We start from the raw sequence: 24730 nt of genomic DNA, 5'->3' as shown, positions 1-24730 counted from the left end.
GAGGGGAGGACATGTTTCAGCCTTGTTTCAGTCATGACTAAGGACACTATTTGACGATATACTCAACAGATATTGCATTACTTTCATCACAACTGATTCTATTGTGTTCTATTGTATTTACTTAATAACGTCATAGAACATTAATACTAAACAAATAGCCCCCTGTCCTGTATGAGCCGGTTCTCCTCACCCACCTCCTTGTAGAGTGAGTAGAGGAACACGATGGTCTGGACAGTCTTGCCAAGGCCCATCTCGTCTGCCAGGATAGTGTCTGTGCCCTGTGCCCAGGAGAACCGCAGCCAGTTCAGACCCTCCAGCTGGTACGGGTGCAGGGTTCCCCCAGTGGCATTGATGTACCAGGGTTGATGTTCAAACTTGATGGTAGGCTAGTGACAGAGAGAGAACAACCAGAGGTGTATCAGCTTATTGTTAAGCCAATAGTACAGTATGTTTTAGTCCCTAGTAATGATACCCACTCACATCTATAATTGGAGCGTTAGGAGGGATTTCTCTCTCCCTCCTCTTCTCCTCCTCTTTGCCCTTCTTTCCCTTTCTCACAACTAAAGGGCGCTGGTCGTCACCAATCATCTGCTCCCTGTCAAATCACAGGAGACGTCAACAAACAGTCTACTCAGGTTGTGAAATCATGTGAAATATGTTTGTCTGTATGTGCATGCGTAAGAGAAAGAGAGAGATACAGTGAAAGAGAGAGAGACAGAGACACTTCTGTGAGTGTAATGTTTACTGTTAATTTTTATTGTTTATTTCACTTTTGTATATTATCTACTTCACTCGATTTGGCAATGTTAACATATGTTTCCCATGTCAATAAAGCCCCTTGAATTGAATTGAGAGAGAGAGAGAGAGAGAAAAGTGTGAGTTCTGAGCTGACCTGTGGTCCCAATAGGAGTGTTTGGCGTTGTGATACTCAGGGACGTCAAAGTCATCCACCTCCCAGGTGCACTGGTCATAGGGCAGGTCTCTCCACTTGATCAGGTAGTGCACATCCCCATCCTTATCATAACTGTAGGGAACGCAAGGAACAACAACAATCACAACTCTGGGAGCTTCAGAATACAAAAGGAAAGGTTGCAATTACATATTTCAAACCTGGGACAAAAATGTATGGTTGAGAATCCTGTCTCTAGTTTATTCCACTGTATATCAAGTGCTGAGCGTGAGTCTGGGTGAGAGAATGTCCCGACAGGGAGAGGAAGGTGTGTGTGTCTGGGGTGAGAGAATGTCCCGACCGGGAGAGGAAGGTATGTGTGTCTGGGGTGAGAGAATGTCCCGACCGGGAGAGGAAGGTGTGTGTGTCTGGGGGGAGAGAATGTCCCGACAGGGAGAGGAAGGTGTGTGTGTCTGGGGTGAGAGAATGTCCCGACAGGGAGAGGAAGGTGTGTGTGTCTGGGGTGAGAGAATGTCCCGACAGGGAGAGGAAGGTGTGTGTGTCTGGGGTGAGAGAATGTCCCGACGGAGAGGAAGGTGTGTGTGTCTGGGGTGAGAGAATGTCCTGACAGGGAGAGGAAGGTGTGTGTGTCTGGGGTGAGAGAATGTCCTGACAGGGAGAGGAAGGTGTGTGTGTCTGGGGTGAGAGAATGTCCCGACAGGGAGAGGAAGGTGTGTGTGTCTGGGGTGAGAGAATGTCCCGACGGAGAGGAAGGTGTGTGTGTCTGGGGTGAGAGAATGTCCCGACAGGGAGAGGAAGGTGTGTGTGTCTGGGGTGAGAGAATGTCCTGACAGGGAGAGGAAGGTGTGTGTGTCTGGGGTGGGCACCTGTGGTTGAGGATTCTGTGGATGACCATCCACTCTGGCTTGATGCCGTAGCGGTAGAATCTCTCCTCCATGGCAGCGTACTGCGGGTCTTTACTCTTCCTCTTCTCGTTGTTCAGCTCCTCCTCCCCAGAGCCGTAGTCGTACGGAGGGGGCTCGTCCATGTCGTTCTTACGCTGGTAGTTACGGTACATCACCGCGTGGTACAGCTCCAACTGCACACACCACAGACAACACCAACGATGCTGCAGAACATTCTTGTCGTATTTCTGACAATGTGCTGTAGCAAATGTAGAGTCTTGTAACTTCTGCAAACTAGATTTTTAAAGTGAGAGTAAGCCAGTATATTTCACCATGGCTGACTTTCAAACACTGACAAACCCCTCAGCAGCAGTCAAACAGACAAATGTGTGTCTCACCTGCAGTTCACTGACCCAGGAGCAGTGCCAGTAGGAGAGACCAGCCCACTTGACAAACAGCTCCCTCTCCGGGTGGCCCTTCAGGGGGGGTTTTACCAGCGGGTCCACAGTCTCTCCATCGGGGCCAGGGGGCACCTCAGTTGGTAAGGGGGGGTCCCCCCAAATCCAGTGGAGAATCCTCTGTACTTTCCCCTTCGGAGGTGGGCACTAGAGGGGAAAAGAGAGTTGTGCGAGACAGCATGGCATTATCTCTCTGTTCTCTCTTGGGAGCCTGCACAGAGAATGACACTTTCATTTTGTTTCCAGCAGTCTATTTTAATAATGGAGAGCCAAGTGCATTCTCAAAAATAACATGGTTCATCAACTGGATCATCCCACTGACTGGTGGGAGAACTTGTCACTCACCATGCAGCGTGGGCACAGCCACTCCCCATTGGGTATCTCAGGCAGTGGAGGGTTGAGGCAGTGGATATGGTAGGAGGAGGGGCAGGTGTCACAGCACAGCAGCTCCCCTCCGTCTTTACACACTCTGCAGAACTCCAGGTGGTCGTCCTCTTCCTCAACCGCAACCTCTTCTTCCTCATCGTCATCATCTTTGGCCTCCCACTGGATGCCCTCCTTCTCCTGAATGCACAGATGAGGGATAGTGATAATGTATATTGTTCTAGAATGTGATAGTGATGATGCACTTCTGTTGTGTTTAGTGATAGTCCAGGTTAAGGTGTACTACTCACACAGTGGGGGCAGCTCCACTTGCCCTCGGGAGCTTTCTCCAGCTCGGGGTCCAGACACACCAGATGATAGGCTTTGGGACAGGTGTCACACAGGATGATCTCCCCTCCCTGCTGGCACACCTCACAGTAGTCCTGGTGGTCTGTCTCATAGCCGTCCCCATCCTCTCCTGAACACAAGACAGGAAACACAGATAAAAGTCAATGTAGTCTGTGTCTTCACACACACAGCAGTAACAGTCATTAGGTTATGAGGGTTTTGAAAAGGTAGGAGGATATACAGTATAAACTAGTGGAACTGGTTAGTGTAGATAACAGACATAGCATACTTTTCCTTTTTTTCCGACCCTTCCGGGCTTTCTTCTTGGCATTCCCCGAGGTATCAGAGCGCACCGAGACACTGTGGATGCTGACATCATCAAAGTCCGACTCCTCCAGCCCAAAGTCCTCCTCACTCTGCCAACAGACACGAGTAATTCACAACCACACAGTCAATCAGCAATGAGAGCCAATGACGTTCACACACAAGTTTGGACATAAAACCCTAAAATGAATATTTTGGTTGCTGTATAACTAAGACAATAAGCACATACACTGTACCTCATCCATACCTGAGTGTGGGAAGAACAATCTACTGTATCTTCTTAAGTCATAGTTATGTGACTGAAGGTAAGAAAGGAGACGTGTGCCGCTCCAAACCTTACCGAGGATGCTTTCTTCTTTGATTTGGTCTTCTTCCCTTTACTTTTCTTCTTTACCTCCTTTACAGTCTTTGTTTTCCGTCGAACCCCAGGCCCTATAGGACAACAACATCCAGCACAGGCCAGAGAGGTATAGATGGTACTTTATTAGTACATTTCAATACATACTGATATACAGAATTCTTTAATGACAGCCCTTACCCTTTCCCTCTTTCGTTTTGGCTTTTCTGATTTGCCCAGGCTGAGAGCTTGACAGTGTAGTGATCTCTTTGACAGAGGTGGGCGAGGCCACGGTGACCGTTTCCACGGCAGCAGCCACCGCGGCAGCCACAGCAGTTGCAGAGGTGCCTTTGAAGGGGTTGTTAGCGCTGAACTCTCGCCACTTGGCCCCTAACACTGTCATCATCTTTGACATGGGGATCTTAGGGTTCTTCTTGGCAATAAGTGGCCTGAGAAAAGTCAGGGAAAGAGAAAGAACACTGTAATCTTACTATCTTGTTATTTTCTTAGTTAATTATATACTGTAACAATCTGCACTAGTGACTTTTATTCACCAGAACTAGTGGTGACCCATCTGTGTGACATCCCCTCTGTGTTGTGTGAGTACTTTGATTGTGATTTGTCAACCAATGTCTTGTGGTTCAGCACATTGGTCTCTCTGAGATACTGGGTCAATGCATTCAGTCTCTGAGCTTCCAGGCTGTCACACACAGCCACAACATCTCTCTCTCTCTCTTGCTCTCTTTCTCTCTCTCTATAACAAACGGTCCAGTGTTTACCACACTGCTCCAGTTTCTCTAGAGTTTTTATTTGGATATATTCAACTACAACTACACAGCCATGAGAGCCATCCATAGACAAGAAAGGCAGTAAATTATGATCCTACATGTACAGTACCTGAGGAACTGGCTGAAGGCCTTGTAGTTGGTGAGGGTTGTATAGTCCTCCTCTGTGAAGCCATACTGCACATCCTCCAGACCCCACTCCTGCATCAGCTGGCTGGACGACTTGGGCTCCTGGGGCACAACAACACTGAAGTAAGAGTTCAGTCTATAAATCCACAAAGGTCCCAAACAATATCAAATACACATCAAACTAGACAGAGATGTTTTAACAGAGGCACTCTTACTGTACCTTATTATTTTCATCATCTTCGTCGTCATCATCCTCCTCCTCCTCCTCTTCTCTCTTCTTCCGTTTGGGTTTCTTCTCTTTCTTCTCCTTAGGTTTCTTCTTCTTCTTTGTGGTAGGGGCGTAGGTGCTGCTCTCGCTCTCTGAGCCAATCTCTGGACCCTGCAGTGGACGGTCATCCTCCCGCTCTGAGGCCTGCTCCTTCAAGTCACTGCCACCACCTCCTACTCCTACACCTCCTCCTCCCTGTCACACACACAGATACAACATTGTTCATCATCTCAACACTATCATTACTTTCACTTACAATCTCACCCCATCTGCCTGTCAATCATTCAGGAGACATTTGATGCACAGACAATGAGTCAGCAAATATCACTAACATACAGTCTGTACTTCAAGAGGAAAGATAGTCCCCCATACCATCTGGATAATGATGACCATTTGTAACCGTTTCAGGAAGCTAGGCATATGTCGCACGTCACTACTTCACAGGAGAGGCATTTGAACGTAAACATTTATTTTTAATCAAAATGCTTTTTTGGCAGAAATGCCTTCTGGAACATGTGAACTTTCATTTGCCTTAATAACAAACGTGTACGCCATCTGTAAATATGAATAAAATGGTTCAATTACAAGATTAGTTGGTTTAGCCACGGAAAAAGCCAGGAACCTTCCCACTAGCCATGATTGGCTGAGATAATGGATAAGCTGGACATGCCGGGAGATGAGTTTGAATTGGTATGCCACGTAGCCCACATCTGCCTATAACATGAGCTTCTCAGTATGGGGCGGCAGGTAGCCTAGTGGTTAGAGCATTGGACTAGTAACCGAAAGGTTGCAAGGTTGAGCTGACAAGGTAAAAATCTGTCGTTCTGCCCCTGAACAAGGCAGTTAACCCACTGTTCCTAGGCCATCAATGAAAATAAGAATTTGTTCTTAACTGACTTGCCTAGTTAAATTAAAACGTATGGATAATCCTTGCTACTGTGGATTTTTTGAAAAATATAATGTTAGCCATGGAGAATTGCAAAAGTGTTGCTACTGCTCTCAACAACGCTCCCCTGAATTTAGCAGGCGCTATTGACAAAGACCAGTGGGGAAAAGTTGTGATGGACTGCTTTATGCACAGGGTCAGTGAGAACCGGAGTGACTTGACACAATGGGCCAAACAAGCTGTAGCTCCAAAACAAAACGGAAATGACACAGCTAGACGTCTTACTTAGTTAAAGTGGTTCTAGTCTGCCGTGAAGCATTCATCCATGTATACGGGTAAGAGTCTAGCTACATTTTCAGATATTATATGTTTCTAATTTTGTCAGAAAGTCGTTTTCATTGCAAGTTAAAGCCTACTGTTCGCTAGCTAGCGAACGTTAGCTTGCTGGCTCACTAGCTGACGTTACGTGTATGATCTGTGTAGTAATATTACTTGTATCTCAGAAAGCTATTTGCATTGCTATTTATAGCCTAATGTTAGCTAGCTACAGTAGCTAACATTGAAGTTAGTTGGTTAGCTTTAGCTACCTGCAGATTCATACAACAGCATTTCATGCATGGTGGATAGCTATGACAATCAGTTTGTACGGTAAGGGTTGGGATTATAGTTCATTGTTTAGCTAGCTAACTAGCTACATGTCAAAACAAACGACTTCGCTTCGCCAGATGATTACATGATCCATCAAGTTAGCCAGGTGTGTCTGGGGGTGATTATGGCCATCTATTGTATTTCATGAACATGCATACATGGCTAGACAATAATGACCCATCCACTTAGCTAGATGTGGCTGGGGGGTAGGTATAGCATTTTGTTTGCATGACCGCATGACCCATTATCTAATAGTTATATAAAATTATATATTTTTATCTGGACACTTTCTATTTTTGAAAGCTACTATGCAAATATGCAAGGAACCATTTCACTATACGGTTTACACCTTCTGTATCCTGTGCATGTTACAAACAAACATGGATTTTATTTGATATACTGTGTGTTTACCAGAGACGGTAAAGTGAAGAACAACATGACCTGCACCAAAGTTATATTGGGATATAGGCCAAGAACTAGATAAATTGTATTTTTACTAGAGGTTGACCGATTAATCGGCATGGCCGATAAATTAAGGCTGATTTCAAGTTTTCATAACAATCGGTAATCTGCCTTTTGGAGCGCCGATTATAGCCGATTATATTGCAATCCACGAGGAAACTGCATGGCAGGCTGACCACCTGTTACGCGAGTGTAGCATCAAAAGGACCTGGTGGCTGCAAGGAGCCAAGGTAAGTTGCTAGCTAGCATTAAACTTATCTTGTAAAAAACAATCAATCTTAACATAATCACTAGTTAACTACACATGGTTGATGATATTACTAGGTTAACTAGCTTGTCCTGCGTTGCATATAATCAATGCGGTGCCTGTTAATTTATCATCGAATCACAGCCTACTTCAACTTCGCCAAATGGGTGATGATTTAACAAAAGCGCATTCGCGAAAAAGGCACAATCATTGCACAAATGTACCTAACCATAAACATCAATGCCTTTCTTAAAATCAGTACACAGAAGTATATATTTTTAAACCTGCATATTTAGCTAAAAGAAATTAGTGTTAGCAGGCAATATTAACTAGGGAAATTGTGTCACTTCTCTTGCGTTCAGTGCAAGCAGAGTCAGGGTATATGCAACAGTTTGCGCCGCCTGGCTCGTTGCGAACTGTGTGACCGTAATTAATTTGCCAGAATTTTACATAATTATAACATAACATTAAAGGTTGTGCAATGTAACGGCAATATTTAGACTTAGGGTTGCCACCCGTTAGCTAAAATACAGAACAGTTCCGTATTTCACTGAAAGAATAAATGTTTTGTTTTCTAAATTATAGTTATATAAATTATAGGATTTGACCATATTAATGACCAAAGGCTCGTATTTCTGTGTTTATTATATTATAATTAAGTCTATGATTTGATATTTGATAGAGCAGTCTGACTGAGCGGTGGTAGGCAGCAGGCTCGTAAGCATTCATTCAAACAGCACTTTACTGCGTTTGCCAGCAGCTCTTAGCAATGCTTGAAGCACAGCACTGTTTATGACTTCAAGCCTATCAACTCCCGAGATTAGGCTGGCAATACTAAAGTACCTATAAGAACATCCAATAGTCAAATGTATATGAAATACAAATGGCATAGAGAGAAAAAGTCGACGCGTCATAATTCCTATAATAACTACAACCTAAAACTTCTTAACTGGGAATATTGAAGAACTGGGAATATTGAACAACCAGCTTTCATATGTTCTCATGTTCTGAGCAAGGAACTTAAACGTTAGCTTTTTTACATGGCACATATTGCACTTTTATTTTCTTCTCCAACACTGTGTTGATGCATTATTTAAACCAAATTGAACATGTTTCATTATTTATTGGAGACTAAATAGATGTTATTTATGTATTATATTAAGTTAAAATAAAAGTGGTCATTGTTCATTCAGTATTGTTGTAATTGTCATTATTACAAATATATATATATATATATATACTGCTCAAAAAAATAAAGGGAACACTTAAACAACACAATGTAACTCCAAGTCAATCACACTTCTGTGAAATCAAACTGTCCACATGGGAAGCAACACTGATTGACAATAAATTTCACATGCTGTTGTGCAAATGGAATAGACAAAAGGTGGAAATTATAGGCAATAAGCAAGACACCCCCAATAAAGGAGTGGTTCTGCAGGTGGAGACCACAGACCACTTCTCAGTTCCTATGCTTCCTGGCTGATGTTTTGGTCACTTTTGAATGCTGGCGGTGCTTTCACTCTAGTGGTAGCATGAGACGGAGTCTACAACCCACACAAGTGGCTCAGGTAGTGCAGCTCATCCAGGATGGCACATCAATGCGAGCTGTGGCAAGAAGGTTTGCTGTGTCTGTCAGCGTAGTGTCCAGAGCAAGGAGGCGCTACCAGGAGACAGGCCAGTACATCAGGAGACGTGGAGGAGGCCGTAGGAGGGCAACAGCCCATCAGCAGGACCGCTACCTCCGCCTTTGTGCAAGGAGGAGCAGGAGGAGCACTGCCAGAGCCCTGCAAAATGACCTCCAGCAGGCCACAAATGTGCATGGGTCTGCTCAAACGGTCAGAAACAGACTCCACGAGGGTGGTATGAGGGCCCGACGACCACAGGTGGGGGTTGTGCTTACTACAGCCCAACACCGTGCAGGACGTTTGGCATTTGCCAGAGAACACCAAGATTGGCAAATTCGCCACTGGCGCCCTGTGTTCTTCACAGATGAAAGCAGGTTCACACTGAGCACGTGACAGACGTGACAGAATCTGGAGACACCGTGGAGAACGTTCTGCTGCCTGCAACATCCTCCAGCATGACCGGTTTGGCGGTGGGTCAGTCATGGTGTGGGGTGGCATTTCTTTGGGGGGCCGCACAGCCCTCCATGTGCTCGCCAGAGGTAGCTTGACTGCCATTAGGTACCGAGATGAGATCCTCAGACCCCTTGTGAGACCATATGCTGGTGCGGTTGGCCCTGGGTTCCTCCTGATGCAAGACAATGCTAGACCTCATGTGGCTGGAGTGTGTCAGCAGTTCCTGCAAGAGGAAGGCATTGATGCTATGGACTGGCCCGCCCGTTCCCCAGACCTGAATCCAATTGAGCACATCTGGGACATCATGTCTCGCTCCATCCACCAACGCCACGTTGCACCACAGACTGTCCAGGAGTTGGCGGATGCTTTAGTCCAGGTCTGGGAGGAGATCCCTCAGGAGACCATCCTCCACCTCATCAGGAGCATGCCCAGGCGTTGTAGGGAGGTCATACAGGCACGTGGAGGCCACACACACTACTGAGCCTCATTTTGACTTGTTTTAAGGACATTACATCAAAGTTGGATCAGCCTATAGTGTGGTTTTCCACTTTAATTTTGAGTGTGACTCCAAATCCAGACCTCCATGGGTTGATAAATTGGATTTCCATTGATTATTTTTGTGTGATTTTGTTGTCAGCACATTCAACTACGTAAAGTAAAAAGTATTTAATAAGATTATTTCTTTCATTCAGATCTAGGACGTGTTGTTTAAGTGTTCCCTTTATTTTTTTGAGCAGTGTATATAAAAATCGTCCAATTAATCGGTATCGGCTTTTTTTGGTCCTCCAATAATCTGTATCGGTATCGCCGTTGAAAAATCATAATCGGTCAACCTCTAATTTTTACCTGGAGTTTTGCCTTATTTTAGGCTACTACTTTCCACGGTAGTCTTGAAATCTTTGGTTGTTTACTACAGTACCTTACTCAGTATGTTTAACACATGACCTCATATGTAAATCCTTAAAGAGATGGGTGGGGCTAATGCTTAAGAGAGTGTGAATGATGCTGAATGGGTGTAGACAAAGAAGAGCTCTCCAGTAGGGCCATTTTCTAAAAAGTGCGGTTACAAATTTATCAACTTTCAAAGCAGAATTACTTTCCCATTGTTCCTCAACTGCAGTGTATCATACACCATTTTGTAGCTGAGTCTCTACTTTTATCCAATGTAAGAAACACCATTTCAAATTTTGCTATATAAGACCGAATCGAGGTGGTCAGTCACATTTCATCAATTGAATATCTAGCACCCAGCTTGTTGAGAGCTCCATAGAAGTCATGATCAGAGGCTTGTTAACCTCTAAACTGGCTGCTGCTTACACAGAGAACTGCAACAACACTGTAACATACACCTTGACAAGCTGCTCAATCACATCTCCCCCTCCCAGCCACAGTCAATAAGACTAGGGCAGGTATTGTCTCCTTCTATTGTCTCCATGGCCTCGCTATGGCAACATCTGGAAGGCTACACAGATGAATGTTTATAGATAAAGTGTATGAGTGAGCACTGGCATTGGGTTGTGTGCGAGTGTGTGTGTGTGTGTGTGTGTGTGTGTGTGTGTGTGTGTGTGTGTGTGTGTGTGTGTGTGTGTGTGTGTGTGTGTGTGCATGCGTGTGCGTGTATGTGTGTGTGCAGCTTGTTGCCTGTTGCACAGTTGGCCTGTGTGGATCCATGGAGAGACTCGCAGGCGTCTCGCTCTGTGGCGCAGGGGAAAGGCTCACGTTGCCGCAGCGCCCGCCAACCCCACCGCCAGCCCGTCTGTGTTGCCATGGCGACCAACCCGTGCAGAGTCTGGAGCTCTCTCTCTCGCTCCCTCTCTCTCTCTTACCCTCACTCTATAGCAGCAGCAGCCAATGAAACGGTGCCATCCAATCAGACACGTTTGCATAACGAGCTTGTTATGCAGAGGCCTGTGGTTGCAGAGCCTGTGTTCCAGCGCCCGTCTAGACAAATCTCATTTATGCATACGGAGAAGGAGAGAGAATGAGTTTGGAGGGAGGTCCAAATGAAAAAGGGTGGAGGGGTGGTGGAAGTAGTAGAAGCAGAGAAGCAGAACCTCTGTTAATCTAGAGAGAGAAACTGCAGAGAAGTGACTTAACCCAACCACTGACGGCACACACTGGGTTCAATGTTACACAAACACATCACAGGACACATAAAACCAGCGTGGAAAGAAAGAGGAGGACTCTCCTGGAAGATCATGAAAAATAAATAAAGTCCTAAAGCATAACCAAATTGTTTATTGCTATATATAATGCCTTCCCTTTGGTATCAACTTCATTTCTGTTCAGCATCTAGTTTCAGTACTAAATTAAATTAGAACATACTAATTGTATAATGTGCAACCATTATTTAAGAAATGAATGTCAGATTGAATACACAAACTTCACATCCTAACGATACCATAAACACCCAACGGCGTACAATTGTACAGTGCAACAGGGGGGAAAACACTGCTGACTATCAACACGCAGTGCCCCTAAAGGGATTTCTCTCCTTAAAACTGATCTAGCCAGTCATCAGTACTAACAGCTCTCCTGTGGTGTGCTTGGGCCCTGCTAGAGGGAGTCTGAGCACTGCTTGCTTTCTCAGCTCTGAGACTGACCTGGGGGAGAGAGGCCCACTGACAGGGCTGTAACCTCCATTGATCCGTGGCCTATGTCTGACAGTAGACTTTGGGGATTGTAAGTGAATAACAGCTAGTAGTGGTTTCCCTTAACAGGGAGTGCTGCCTGATAAACACGTACAGTGTACTGTCTAGCAGAGCTTGTGAACTGAGCATGGAAAGAGAGCGGTATGGAGAGAAAGAGAGAGTCGTGAGAGAGAGGAAAGAGACAGGGAGAACCCTCATTAGCACAGCGGGGTCCAATGCTCAGTGTTTATCATGGCCAGCCAAAGGGCCGGTGACAGGCTGGCCACCAGAGCTCCTCACAATGCAGCTGGCAGCCCTGGACAGGGACATCCCTGCTCTGTCATCGCCACAGTTCAGAACACTGATCAACCGCGAACACAAGCAGGGGACACACAAATGAGAAACAGGCACCGCAAAGTCAACACAAACTGTATAAAGAGCAAGGCCCTCAAACGGCAGAGGGATGTTTTACACCAAATACTTTCCTCCGGCTCACTGTCACTGTGTTGCACCAAACATTTTCCCCTGACTTCACTATGTCTTTCAAGGCACACTTGTGGTTAACCTCAAATAGCCAAGAATCTAAGGAGCAGTCATGAAAACAAATAAAATACAGGAGTGGTTTGTTGTCTGTTTTGATATATGGTGGTGGTGTGGTATGTGGAGAGCCTCAGCTCAGTGCTGCTGTTTAAAGCCTGTTGTCTGAATGCCAGGAACTAATGCCTGGTAGAGTTCAGCTGTCAGAACAGCTCTGTCACAATGTTGTTGTTGGAACCTACTGGCACACGCTCTAGCACTCCTCACCAACCGCCCATTTTGACTGCCACAGGGACAGGCACTTCTCCTGATCCACAATCTACACTAGCACTCAAAGCCCACAGCTTACACTGGCACTCACGCTGGCACTGGTGCCAAGTGCCCCTAAGCCAAAGACACTACTGTTTCTCCTTGAAATTAGAGAATAGTCCAAGAAACCAAATATTGTACCCCAGTAAAGAAATCGGAGTTCAATCCCAGCCAATATAAATGGCTGCTCAGGGACTACAGTATATGGCACAACATCTACTGTAGCTTTTTAGAGGTTCTGTGTTATTGTGCATGACATGATTGTAATCTGATAGAGTTTACCTCCTTTTTCCTCTTCTTGACTTTGGGCATCTTGCCCTCCTTCATCTTTTTGGGTTTCTTCTTCTTCTGTTGTTTGAGGGAGTCGTTGTCAGTGAAAAAGCTGTCCAGAGGTGTGAGCGGGACAGTGTTACGTTGACCCTCCTCATCCTCATCTAGACACACAAACACAAACATGGCCTTCAGAACCACATGATACAAGTATTCACAACTTTGACTCTTATTGTAACACACACAGATTTCATGGGGCTTCTGTTAGTCATCACTTTACCATCCTCCCCCTTTTACCTCACATCCTGTTAGCCAGGCAAGACTCAAACCTTAACTTAGTGGGCTGCTAGTTCTCTGTCAATTGTACTGTCTCAATATTGTTGTATACATATAAGCATGCTGACAACAGTGTATAACGGTGCTCCAGACTTCAATACTGCCATAGTGGGTCACAGAGGAGTAAGAGAGACAGCAGGGCCAGGGAGACTGCCTTAGACAGTAGACAGTACATCACTATAAAGAGACACTCCCACGGTGCCTCCTCACACACAAACACACAGACTGGAGGGCATGAAATATGCAGCACATGTATCAGAGTCAATCAGCCAGCCGACACTAGACTAGCCCTGCAGCCTACCACTCCCAGAGGGACACTGAGTAGGGAGGAGGGGTTCCCCGTCTCCATAGCACAAACATTGGCTTGCAATCCCCTTATCCTCCATTTAGCCAGGCTAGTCAAGAGGGGCCACACAGACACTAGGTGCTTCCAAGGTTCATTATCAATGAGAGACCCATAGAATTGTCTATCTATACATTCCCATTCACCACGGGATACGCTGGATGCATCTTCCCACGTGTCCGGCAAACGGTGCCAGAGCATTTGCTCTCAGACCAACAGGCTCCAAGACAGCTTCTACCCCCAAGACTGCTAAATAGTCAATAATGGTACCCAAACTATCTGCTGACTCTATCTTGCTCTGACCCTACACAAAGCAAAATATACACACAACATATACAGTGCATTCAGACCCCTTGACTTTTTTCACATTTTGTTATGTTACAGCCTTATTCTAAAATGGATTAAATAAATGTTTTCCTCATCAATCTACACACAATACCCCATCATGACAAAGCGAAAACAGGTTTCTATAAATGTTTGCAAATGTATTAAAAATAAAACCAGATGCCTTATTTACATAAGTATTCAGACCCTTTGCTATGAGACTCGAAATTTGAGCTCAATTGCATCCTGTTTCCATTGATCATCCTTGAGATATTTCTACAACTTGATCGAAGTCCACCTGTGGTAAATTCAATTGATTGGACATGATTTGGAAAGCAACACATATGTATATATAAGGTCCCACAGTTGACAGTACATGTCAGAGCAAAAACCAAGCCACGATGTCGAAGGAATAGTCCATAGAGCTCCGAGACAGGATTGTGTCGAGGCACAGATCTGGGGAAGGGTACCAAAACATTTCTGCGGAATTGAAGGTCCCCAAGAACACAGTGGCCTCCATCATTCTTAAATGGAAGAAGTTTGGAACCACCAAGACTCTTCCTAGAGCTGGCCGCCCGGCCAAAGTGAGCAATTTGGGGGAGAAGGGCCTTGGTCAGGGAGGTGACCAAGTACCCTATCTCCTCTGTGGAGATAGGGGAATCTTCCAGAAGGACAACCATCTCCAATCAGACCTTTATGGTAGAGTGGCCAAACGGAAGCCACTCCTCAGTAAAAGGCAAATGACAGCCCACTTGGACTTTGCCAAAAGTCACCTAAAGGACACTCAGACCATGAGAAACAAGATCCTCTGGTCTGATAAAACCAAGATTGAACTCTTTGGCCTGAATGCCAAGCATCATGTCTGAAGGAAACCTGGCACCATCCCTAGGTTGAAGCATGGTGGTGGCAGCATCTTGCTGTGGGGATGTTTTTCAGTGGCAGGGACTGGGAGACTAGTCAGGATCGAAGGAAAGATGAACAGAGCAAAGTACACAGAGAACCTTGATTGAAACCTGCTCCAGAGCACTCACAACCTCAGACTGGGGCAAAGGTTCACCTTCCAACAGAACAATGACCCAAAGCACACAGCCAAGACAATGCAGGAGTGGCTTCAGGACAAGTCTCTGAATGTTCTTGAGTGGCCCAGCCAGAGCCCAGACTTGAACCCAATCGAACATCTCTGGAGAGACCTGAAAATAGCTGTGCAGCGATGCTCCCCATCCAACCTGGGAGAAACTCCCCAAAAACAGGTGTGCCAAGCTTGTAGTGTCATACCCAAGAAGACTCAAGGCTGTAATCGCTGCCAAGGGTGCTTCAACAAAGTACTGAGTAGATGGTCTGAATACTTATGTAAATGTGATATTTCAGTTATATAAATAATAAATAAAATATGATTTTGCATTGTAATTATGGGGTATTGTGTGTAGATTGATGAGGGGGAAAAAATGATTTAATCAATTTTAGAATAAGGCTGTAACGTAACAAAATGTGGAAAAAGTAAAGGGGTCTGAATACTTTCCGAATGCACTGTACTTACACATTACACACACACGCACAATCACACAGTTTTACACTCATTATTTGCTGCTGCTACTCTGTTCTATATTTCCCTCTTATTATCTATCCTGATGCCTAGTCACTTTACCCTGCCTTCATGTACATATCTACCTCAAATACCTTATTATCTATCCTGATGCCAAGTCACTTTACCCTGCCTTTATGTACATATCTACCTCAAATACCTTATTATCTATCCTGATGCCTAGTCACTTTACCCTGCCTTTATGTACATATCTACCTCAAATACCTCGTACCTCTGTACAATGATCTGGTACTTGCACTCCCTGTACATAGTTCCATTCTCATGTATTTTATTTTATTATTCTTGTGTTACTATTTTATTTGTATTATTATTTTTAAACTCTGCATCGTTGGGATGGGCTCGTAAGCAAGCGTTTCACGGTAAAGTCTACACCAGTTGTATTTGGTGCATGTGACAAATAAAACTTGATTTGATTTAGATTGAGTCGTTCTCCTAAACATGCATCATGGTAGCTACCCACTGGGCACGTACAGTACTGGTCAAAAGTTTGGACACACCTACTCATTCCAGGGTTTTTCTTTATTTTGACTATTTTCTATGTTATAGAATAATAGTGAAGACATCAAAACTATGAAATAACACATGGAATCATGTAGTAACCAAAAAGTGTTAAACAAATGAAAATATATTTTATATTTGAGATTCTTCAAATTAGCGACCCTTTGCCTTGTTGACAGCTTTGCACACTCATGGCATTCTCTCAACCAGCTTGGGAAGTCACCTGGAATGCATTTAAATATTATGGCAAGAACAGCTCAAATAAGCAAAGAGAAACGACAGTCCGTCATTACTTTAAGACATGAAGATCAAAGAACTTTGAAAGTGTCTTCAAGTGCAGTCGCAAAAACCATCAAGCACTATGATGAAACTGGCTTTCATGAGGACCGCCAAAGGAAAAAAAGACCCATAGTTACCTCTGCTGCAGAGGATAAGTTCAATAGAGTTACCAGCCTCAGAAATTGCAGCCCAAATAAATGCTTCACAGAGTTCAAGTAGCAGACACATCTCAACATCAACTGTTCAGAGGAAACTGCGTGAATCAGGCCTTCATGGTCGAATTGCTGCAAAGAAACCACTACTAAAGGTCACCAATAAGAAGAAGAGACTTGCTTGGGCCAAGAAACACTAGCAACGGACATAAGACCGGTGAAAATCTGTCCTTTGGTTTGATGAGTCCAAATCTGAGATTTTTGGTAACAACCCACGTGTCTTTTTGAGACGCAGAGTAGGTGAACGGATGAACTTCGCATGTGTGGTTCCCACCATGAAGCATGGAGTAGGAGGTGTGATGGTGTGGGGGTGCTTTGCTGGTGACACTGTCTGTGATTTATTTAGAATTCAAGGCACACTTAACCAGCATGGCTACCACAGCATTCTGCAGCCATATGCCATCCCATCTGGTTTACACTTAGTGGGACTATCATTTGTTTTTCAACAGGACAATGACCCAACACACCTCCAGGCTGTGTAACGGCTATTTGACCAAGAAGGAGAGTGATGCGGTGCTGCATCAGATGACCTGGCCTCCACAATCACCCAACCTCAACCCAATTGGGATGGTTTGGGATGAGTTGGACCGCAGAGTGAAGGAAATTCAGCCAACAAGTGCTCAGCATATGTGAGAACTCCTTCAAGACTGTTGGAAAGCATTCCTCATGAAGCTGGTTGAGAGAATGCCAAGAGTGTGCAAAGTTGTCATCAAGGCACAGGGTGGCTACTTAAACCCTGGAATGAGTAGGTGTGTCCAAACTTTTGACTGATAATGTGTAAATTAAAAGTCTATTCCACGTTGGTTCAACATCATTTTATTTAAATGACATGTGGGTAGTGCCAGCTCTATAGTTATTAGGTCAACATGTCTGCAGTACCTCACACTGGGAGCTCTTTCATGTCTGAGCCACGAAATTATTTGCACCCTTGATAAAGATGAGCAAAAAAAGACTGTATAAAATAAATAATACAAATACTGAGCTATATTGTACGCTGAAAAAACTTCATGAAAATAGAGCTCTTTGGCCATGCACACCAGTGTTGAGTGGCGTCAAATAAGGATGCATAAGCAGAAAATTACCCCATAACTATTGTAAAATATGGTGGTGGATCTTTGATGTTATGGGGCTAGTTTGCTTCACTGGTCCTGGAGCCCTTGTTAAAGTCAACGGCATCATGAACTTTAACCAGTACCAGGACAATTTATCCAAAAACCCGGTTGCCTCTGCCAGTAGGCTGAAACTTAGCCGCAAATGGATCTTCCAGCAAGACAATGACCCCAAGCACACATCAAAATCCACAAAGAAATTGTTAATTGACCACAAAATCAACATGTAATGGCCATCTCAGTCTCCAGACTTGAACCCCATTGAAAACCTGTGGTTCGAATTAAAGAGAGCAGGCCATAATCACAAACAAAGGATATCAAGGATCTGGAAAGATTCTGCATGGAGGAATGGTCTCAGATCCCTCCCAATGTGTTCTTCAACTCATAAAACATTTTAGAAAAAGGCTCAGTTCAGTTATCCTCGCAAGGTGAGGTATTGAAAGGTATTGAAAACAGGGGTGTCAATCATTTTAACCCCTATCTATTTGAGAGAAAAATAATTAAGTGTTAAATAAAATCTATGTTTGCAGCCTGCCAGGCATGTCATCATTACGACAACTCAGCTAATGTTACAGCTCTTTCAAATGCACTCATGATAGAATTGGCTGAGATGACAAGAAACGCAGTTGTTTATTTAAGACATACAGGAAGGTTGAGAGCGAAAATCTGCTGTTTCCATCTCAAGACATCTAATTCTCCTCCTCCTATGTGACACCCGCCATAAGTTACCTCCAAGTTGACAAGAAATGGCCACTACCATCAATGCAATTGAGACAAACACATTATGTCTGCACATGTAAAAATGTATTTAATGCACCACATCTAAGTGTGTGATCCCAGAGAGAAGCCTCTGGCGTTCTGGCAGCTATTGTTCTAATGCTCTGTGATGTCTTCCAGAGGTGGCAGCTTCGTAACCGGGTGATGAGGGGGATCACTGTGGCATGTGGCAAAGGACAGCTGGCACCAAGCCCCGTTTGAACTAGACTGCAGCCTCACTTGGCACACTGTGCCCACGTTGGAGCGTGGACGGCGGGCAGGCAGCACCGCTCTGACCTTCTTGCAAGGGCTTGGCCACCGGACCGCTCCATTAGAAGGGAGATTCATGACCCTCTCATTCCTGAGAAGTCCAGCATTTACAGGAACACGCATTAGGCAACTCTCTCTGACAGGCTCCTTATGGAAATACCCAGTTAATGGTGCCCTGACCGCCAATGTGAAGAGAGTGACTTCAGGCTTCTCCCATCATTGAGAGGGTGTTTATAGCTCACTCTACTTATGTCTTAGGACACACAAAGGCACCCTACACGCATTTACTCCAAAGCTTGGAGTAAAAAAACAGCTTCTATCTCAAGGCCATCAGATTGTAAAACAGCCACCACTAGCAGAGAGAGGCGGCTGCCTACCTACAGACTTGACATCATTGGCCACTTTAATAAAATGGAACACTAGTCACCTTAATAATGCCACTTCAAGAATGTTTACATATCTCGCATTACTCATCTCATATGTATATAATGTATACTGTATCCTTTTCTATCTATTCTTTACTATCTATTGCATCTTAGCAGCTCTGTCACTGCTCATCTGTATATTTTATACTTATATATTCTTATCCCATTCCTTTACTAGATTGTGTGTATTAGGTTTTCTTCTGGAATTTGTTAGATATTAGGTTTTGTTGTGGAATTGTTAGATATTACCTCTTAGATACTGCTGCACTGTCGGATCTAGAAGCATAAGCATTTCGCTAAACTCACAATAACATCTGCTAACCATGTGTATGTAACATTTGATTTGATTTAATGTTGGTCTTTCTAGTTGCGGATATGCTGTTATAGTGTAGCATTTTGAATTGTGGACTGTATGACTTCATGATAGAATCAGAGTAGTAGTCATTGACTGTGAGCTCATTTTCCTGCTCCTGGGTCTTGGGAGTTAGTGATAATAAATGGTGGCAGTGCAGTCTAGATCTAAGGGTACAGAGTGATAGTGTGTGAGTGAGTTAGATGTACTGTGGGTCAATTTAGGGAAAGTCAGCAGGAGCCTGGTGGTGGCAGGGTATAATCTGGCAGCTGATGTAACATTACAGCTCCTTTGTGATTTGCTATTCTTTCTCATGCAACATAAATATTATGAGATCACATATTATGACAGTGTAATTAGAACATACATGTGCAGTTGGAACAAAAATGCAGTGGTAACAAGTGTGACAGAGTAAACACATAAAACACACATTTACTTGGGTAAACATTACACACACGCGCACACACACACACAGATGGACAAAAATGGTGTCAGCTTTCACAGTGGAGTCTCCAGAAATAGCCCCCACCAATCAGGGATGACTTTAGTAGGCACACAAAAGCCCATGCTAATCTTTCAATTTCATTGAAGGACGAAACAATTTCAAAAGGAAACAAGACAAAGAGAAATGTCAGAGGCAGTAGCAAAAGGTAAAACTGAGACACAAGGACAGCGCTAGTGACATGACCAAGAACGGGACAATGGGAAAAACAACAATGAGTTTGAGGCAGTGAGTGGTGGAGTGTATGGCTGTGACAGCAAACAGTGGAAGCTACTGTACTGTGGGTCCTCAGCTCTCCCTCCATGGCTTGTGGAGGGCCCTTGCCAATCCTGAAGTTCATTAGACTGCTGTCAAGGTTGGCTGGGTCGTTATGAAGAACATTCTCATTAAAGCATCAGGCACATGCATGTTTAGGAAGATGTTACATGCACAATTATAGAACAGAACTGATTGATACACTCAGGGAAAATAAATCTAAAACACATGAAGAACCAACTGGCACATAACAGGAGCAAGATTTATTTATTAACACATTCCATAGCTATTTGTATGCAATGAACCTCTCTTTTTAACCACTAGTTGTTGCTTATTGGGGATATGCATCAGTGATTGCTTTATCCCTCAGGTTGCAGCTGTGCTATGTATGTGATATGTATGAAATTGTATGAAATGTATGCATTCACTACTGTAAGTCGCTCTGGATAAGAGTGTCTGCTAAATGACTAAAATGTAAAAAATGTAAATGCAGCTGTCAGACTGCATGTACTGAAATCACAGAGCACTCCCCCCTTCTAAAGATAACCAGTTCTTTACTAAATTGTACCAATACAAAAAAGGTTATTTTGTTAGTCATAACACCCATGACTACATTCATTAACCTTTTCTGTATGTTCCAAAGTCAGAAATGTTGTTGGAAACTATTTTAAATGCGACATAATAATGTACATGTATTGATTCCATAGGCTACTATCAGAAAGAAGCTCAGACACAGGCATGTTGGTATTAATGACAGGCCAAATGCAAACCCCCAACTATCCACAGTGCATAAAACTCTTACAAGCAAACAGCATGAAATCCAAGCAAAATAGTTAACATACAAAACAGTACATTACAAAGGTGGGCCTAACGCGATGTCATTATTGCACCATGATAAACTGGTGCCATAACCAGCCAACCATTTCACACTAATAGGCTAATGCAAATGCATATTGGTCTGCCCTGGCTGCTAATCCAGGAGTAAATCATCTGGGGCCTGGCACAAGCTGGACGAGAAAACTATGAATGTATGATTCTATTTACTGAACTGACATGGTAGTATAAAAAGACAGGCTCCTGACCTAGGCACTTGCTGTAGGGCACTTCATCACCTCACCCCTGGCTCAGCCACTGGCTCCCCAGAGATGTATGACCTGGTTGACAGCCATGGATGGAGAGATTTATGAACCAGGCTCAGGGGCTACATAGACACCCTCTTTAACTAGCAGTGTAAATAAGAGGCATGTCCTGTTGCAGATGACCACATGAGTTGATGGGTTTACAGATCTCATCCACCATGCTCTCACCATTCTAACTTTGGAGGATTCACGTGGTCTTGACTGCATTCAAATGTGTAGGCCTATTAGTTTGTTTCACAGTCATATTCTGTGAAAGACTAACACAGCAGTAGTCCTGTGTGGCTCAGTTGGCAGAGCATGGTGCTTGCAAAACCAGGGTTGTGGGTTTGAGTCCCACAGGGAACCAATACAAAAAGGTATATGAAAAGGTATAAAACTGAATGCACAAATCGCTCTGGATAAGGGTATCTGCTAAATTACTAAAATGTGCATTAACAAAGACACCATTGTGGAAAATGGCAGGTGTAATTAACTAGTATGATGGATGTGTTGAGAGTATCAACCTATTGTGCTGGTTGACAGCCACAATCAGTTTGATTACACTTGACTTATCAACAGGACAGTTGCCCTAACCAGTGTTTTCCTGGTACACGTGGGTTCAGTCACAGCCCAGCACGTTTGTGGCCACTACCGAATCAATTGGACAAGAGCTTCAAAACAATTGGGACACAGCTGTTCAATTTTGACGATGGTGCATCACCAGGGAGAGTTGGACAGTCTATGGACATTCATTTAGTAATAATGTATAACCTTTTATTCAGTTGTCACAGCATGTGAGGTGAAACTTCTGACCTCAAATGGAAACACAAAAAAATATTATATTGTTGCCCAACAGCAAAATAAAGGGGCGCATCCTCAAAACAGCACGAATAAAATGGTGTGCATGTGCCTAATTCTAATAAGAAAAATGTAGGATATATGCTGATCGCAATCAAAGCCAAATGGAGATCGGTGGCCTAACATCTGAGCTTTTAATTTTAAAAAAATCTCGAGAATGCACGGATTCTAGGCTGTCCCCCTTTTCTCGGACCGGCTCATTTCAGTACCACAGATGGTGGCTTTTTATTCGTCTATCTATATCATATTTGAAGATGACACAGTGGCGACAAGTGCAGACATGTGCCACTGAGGAAAACAACGGGTTGTGCAAAAATTGAAACGCTTACTGCACCCCACCCTCTTGTCTCCTATAACGTATAGTACGACAAGCCCTTTTCCCGCATTCAACTAGGCGTAGCAGCGCAAAATATCTGACGGGCAGAAACTCCCCCCACCTTACTTCACTCGCTCACCTGGTATTTCGTCTTCAAAATCCATGTCCTCTTGTCCCTCGTCTTCATTGCTTAACGACCCAGGCATCTTTATCGCATACCAAAAAACCTCTTGCCTGAGAATTAACTGAAAGTTAACCCTCAAAACGCCACTGTTCACCTCGTATTGCCTCTCCGAAAATAATTATATGGGTCTTGTGTAAATAAAATGTATATCTGTATATTTTCAAGAATAATGACTTCCCTCTTTTTGTAGGAAAACATGTATTTCCTTTTACACTCTTCTCCATCCAAGTCCCCCAGTCTGAAAATAAGAAAGAGACAAAACTGGAACACACATGCCCAGATTGTGACGTCTGGTCTGTTGCCATGACAATCCATCCCATAATTTTCACCACAACTAGTTAAGTCATGCTCCCCTAGTTACCACTTTTACTAGTCGTATGCAGTGCTGCAAGTAGCAATGTCACTGTGTGCATCTCTTCCCGTCTGTCTCTTTGCCCGTTTTCCCAAGCAAGTCTGTAGAAATTGAGGTTACACCAGGATATGGGGGAAAAACTTCACTCAATCCCCTCCTCAGCCCCCACTTCGCATGTCGTCTCAAATGGATTTGATGCAGTGTAATGTATCCAGTTGTAAGACAATCTAAATCCAACTTGGTTTGAATGATCGCCAAAATTGCGTATTTTAATGAAACGTAGGCTATTATGACAATGGCAAGATCATAAAGCCAAGTTAATCGATCTAGTGGCATTATTAAACTTGAGGCAATGTGGGTAATTCGTCTTTAAACTTTAAAATATAGGATGCAAACAGCTCGCGGACATAAGGGCAACGATAATATGTTTGTTACCATAGACATTAAAAGTGTTTGTTACATGTAGCGGTCATTTCGGCTACATTGCATTGCGTCTTGATTTGAAGGCGGCGCATGTTGAACAGTCAATGTTACAAAGTAATATTCTACAGAGAAGGTATTCGTTCGTGAAATTATTGCAACCTACACTAAACTTGTTTAAATTGACAATTTCAAAAATATTATTCCTTTTGTTTTAGCAATTATTTAGTCAAGGTAGGCATGCATTCGACAAACTTACTTGCTTTTCCACCTACACGAAATTGCAAGTGCGCAGCCAGTGCTGTGTTGATTGCTTAGAACAGTTGTCAAGGTTACACTGCAACCTGAACTCAGGGGTAGACATAACATAGTACATTTAAATCCGGGAACCACAGATTATTATGAAATGTTACGATTTGTATTGGTATTTATTAACTTGTGGATGATATGTAAATTTATTTTATTTTTGAGGGGGTGGATCAGCTTTAATATTGAGGACAGATTGTTTCTTCCATCAATGTAATTGTCTGCATCATTTCCAATCCCTCATATATGTTTTTGGAAAATATATACACTGCTCAAAAAAATAAAGGGAACACTAAAATAACACATCCTAGATCTGAATGAATGAAATAATCTTATTAAGTACTTTTTTCTTTACATAGTTGAATGTGCTGACAACAAAATCACACAAAAATAATCAATGGAAATCCAATTCATCAACCCATGAAGGTCTGGATTTGGAGTCACACTCAAAATTAAAGTGGAAAACCACACTACAAGCTGATCCAACTTTGATGTAATGTCCTTAAAACAAGTCAAAATGAGGCTCAGTAGTGTGTGTGGCCTCCACGTGCCTGTATGACCTCCCTACAATGCCTGGGCATGCTCCTGATGAGGTGGCGGATGGTATCCTGAGGGATCTCCTCCCAGACCTGGACTAAAGCATCCGCCAACTCCTGGACAGTCTGTGGTGCAACGTGGCGTTGGTGGATGGAGCGAGACATGATGTCCCAGATGTGCTCAATTGGATTCAGGTCTGGGGAACGGGCGGGCCAGTCCATAGCATCAATGCCTTCCTCTTGCAGGAACTGCTGACACACTCCAGCCACATGAGGTCTAGCATTGTCTTGCAATAGGAGGAACCCAGGGAAAACCGCACCAGCATATGGTCTCACAAGGGGTCTGAGGATCTCATCTCGGTACCTAATGGCAGTCATGCTACCTCTGGCGAGCACATGGAGGGCTGTGCGGCCCCCCAAAGAAATGCCACCCCACACCATGACTGACTCACTGCCAAACCGGTCATGCTGGAGGATGTTGCAGGCAGCAGAATGTTCTC

The 24730-nt window shown here is 43.9% G+C and overlaps 1 protein-coding gene across 8 annotated transcripts in view; it reads right to left on the bottom strand.

Annotated features, from left to right (window-relative positions):
- LOC115150714 (chromodomain-helicase-DNA-binding protein 5) overlaps positions 1 to 23725 on the bottom strand; it is a 38106-nt gene extending 14381 nt beyond the window's left edge. For 3 of the 8 annotated variants that reach the window (XM_029694262.1, XM_029694264.1, XM_029694259.1), the window contains exons 1-14: positions 22572 to 23154; positions 12889 to 13040; positions 4759 to 5001; positions 4522 to 4640; positions 3826 to 4073; positions 3628 to 3719; positions 3253 to 3379; positions 2927 to 3093; positions 2598 to 2816; positions 2193 to 2399; positions 1777 to 1988; positions 893 to 1024; positions 481 to 595; positions 195 to 386 (exon numbers count right to left, since the gene is read on the bottom strand). In XM_029694262.1, the coding sequence (XP_029550122.1) occupies positions 195 to 386; positions 481 to 595; positions 893 to 1024; positions 1777 to 1988; positions 2193 to 2399; positions 2598 to 2816; positions 2927 to 3093; positions 3253 to 3379; positions 3628 to 3719; positions 3826 to 4073; positions 4522 to 4640; positions 4759 to 5001; positions 12889 to 13040; positions 22572 to 22638 (2292 nt within the window). In that variant the 5' untranslated portion in view covers positions 22639 to 23154. Of the gene's footprint in view, positions 1 to 194; positions 387 to 480; positions 596 to 892; positions 1025 to 1776; positions 1989 to 2192; positions 2400 to 2597; positions 2817 to 2926; positions 3094 to 3252; positions 3380 to 3627; positions 3720 to 3825; positions 4074 to 4521; positions 4641 to 4758; positions 5002 to 12888; positions 13041 to 22571; positions 23156 to 23647 lie in introns of those variants that run through there. The other 5 variants (XM_029694261.1, XM_029694260.1, XM_029694257.1 and 2 more) reach the window with 4 other exon arrangements.
- Positions 23726 to 24730: the final 1005 nt, after the last annotated feature.

The sequence above is a fragment of the Salmo trutta genome, chromosome 16, assembly GCF_901001165.1.
Source record: "Salmo trutta chromosome 16, fSalTru1.1, whole genome shotgun sequence".
NCBI classification, from domain to species: domain Eukaryota; kingdom Metazoa; phylum Chordata; class Actinopteri; order Salmoniformes; family Salmonidae; genus Salmo; species Salmo trutta.
Note: the sequence above shows the minus strand (reverse complement) of the source record. Positions and strands in the feature narration are given on the sequence as shown.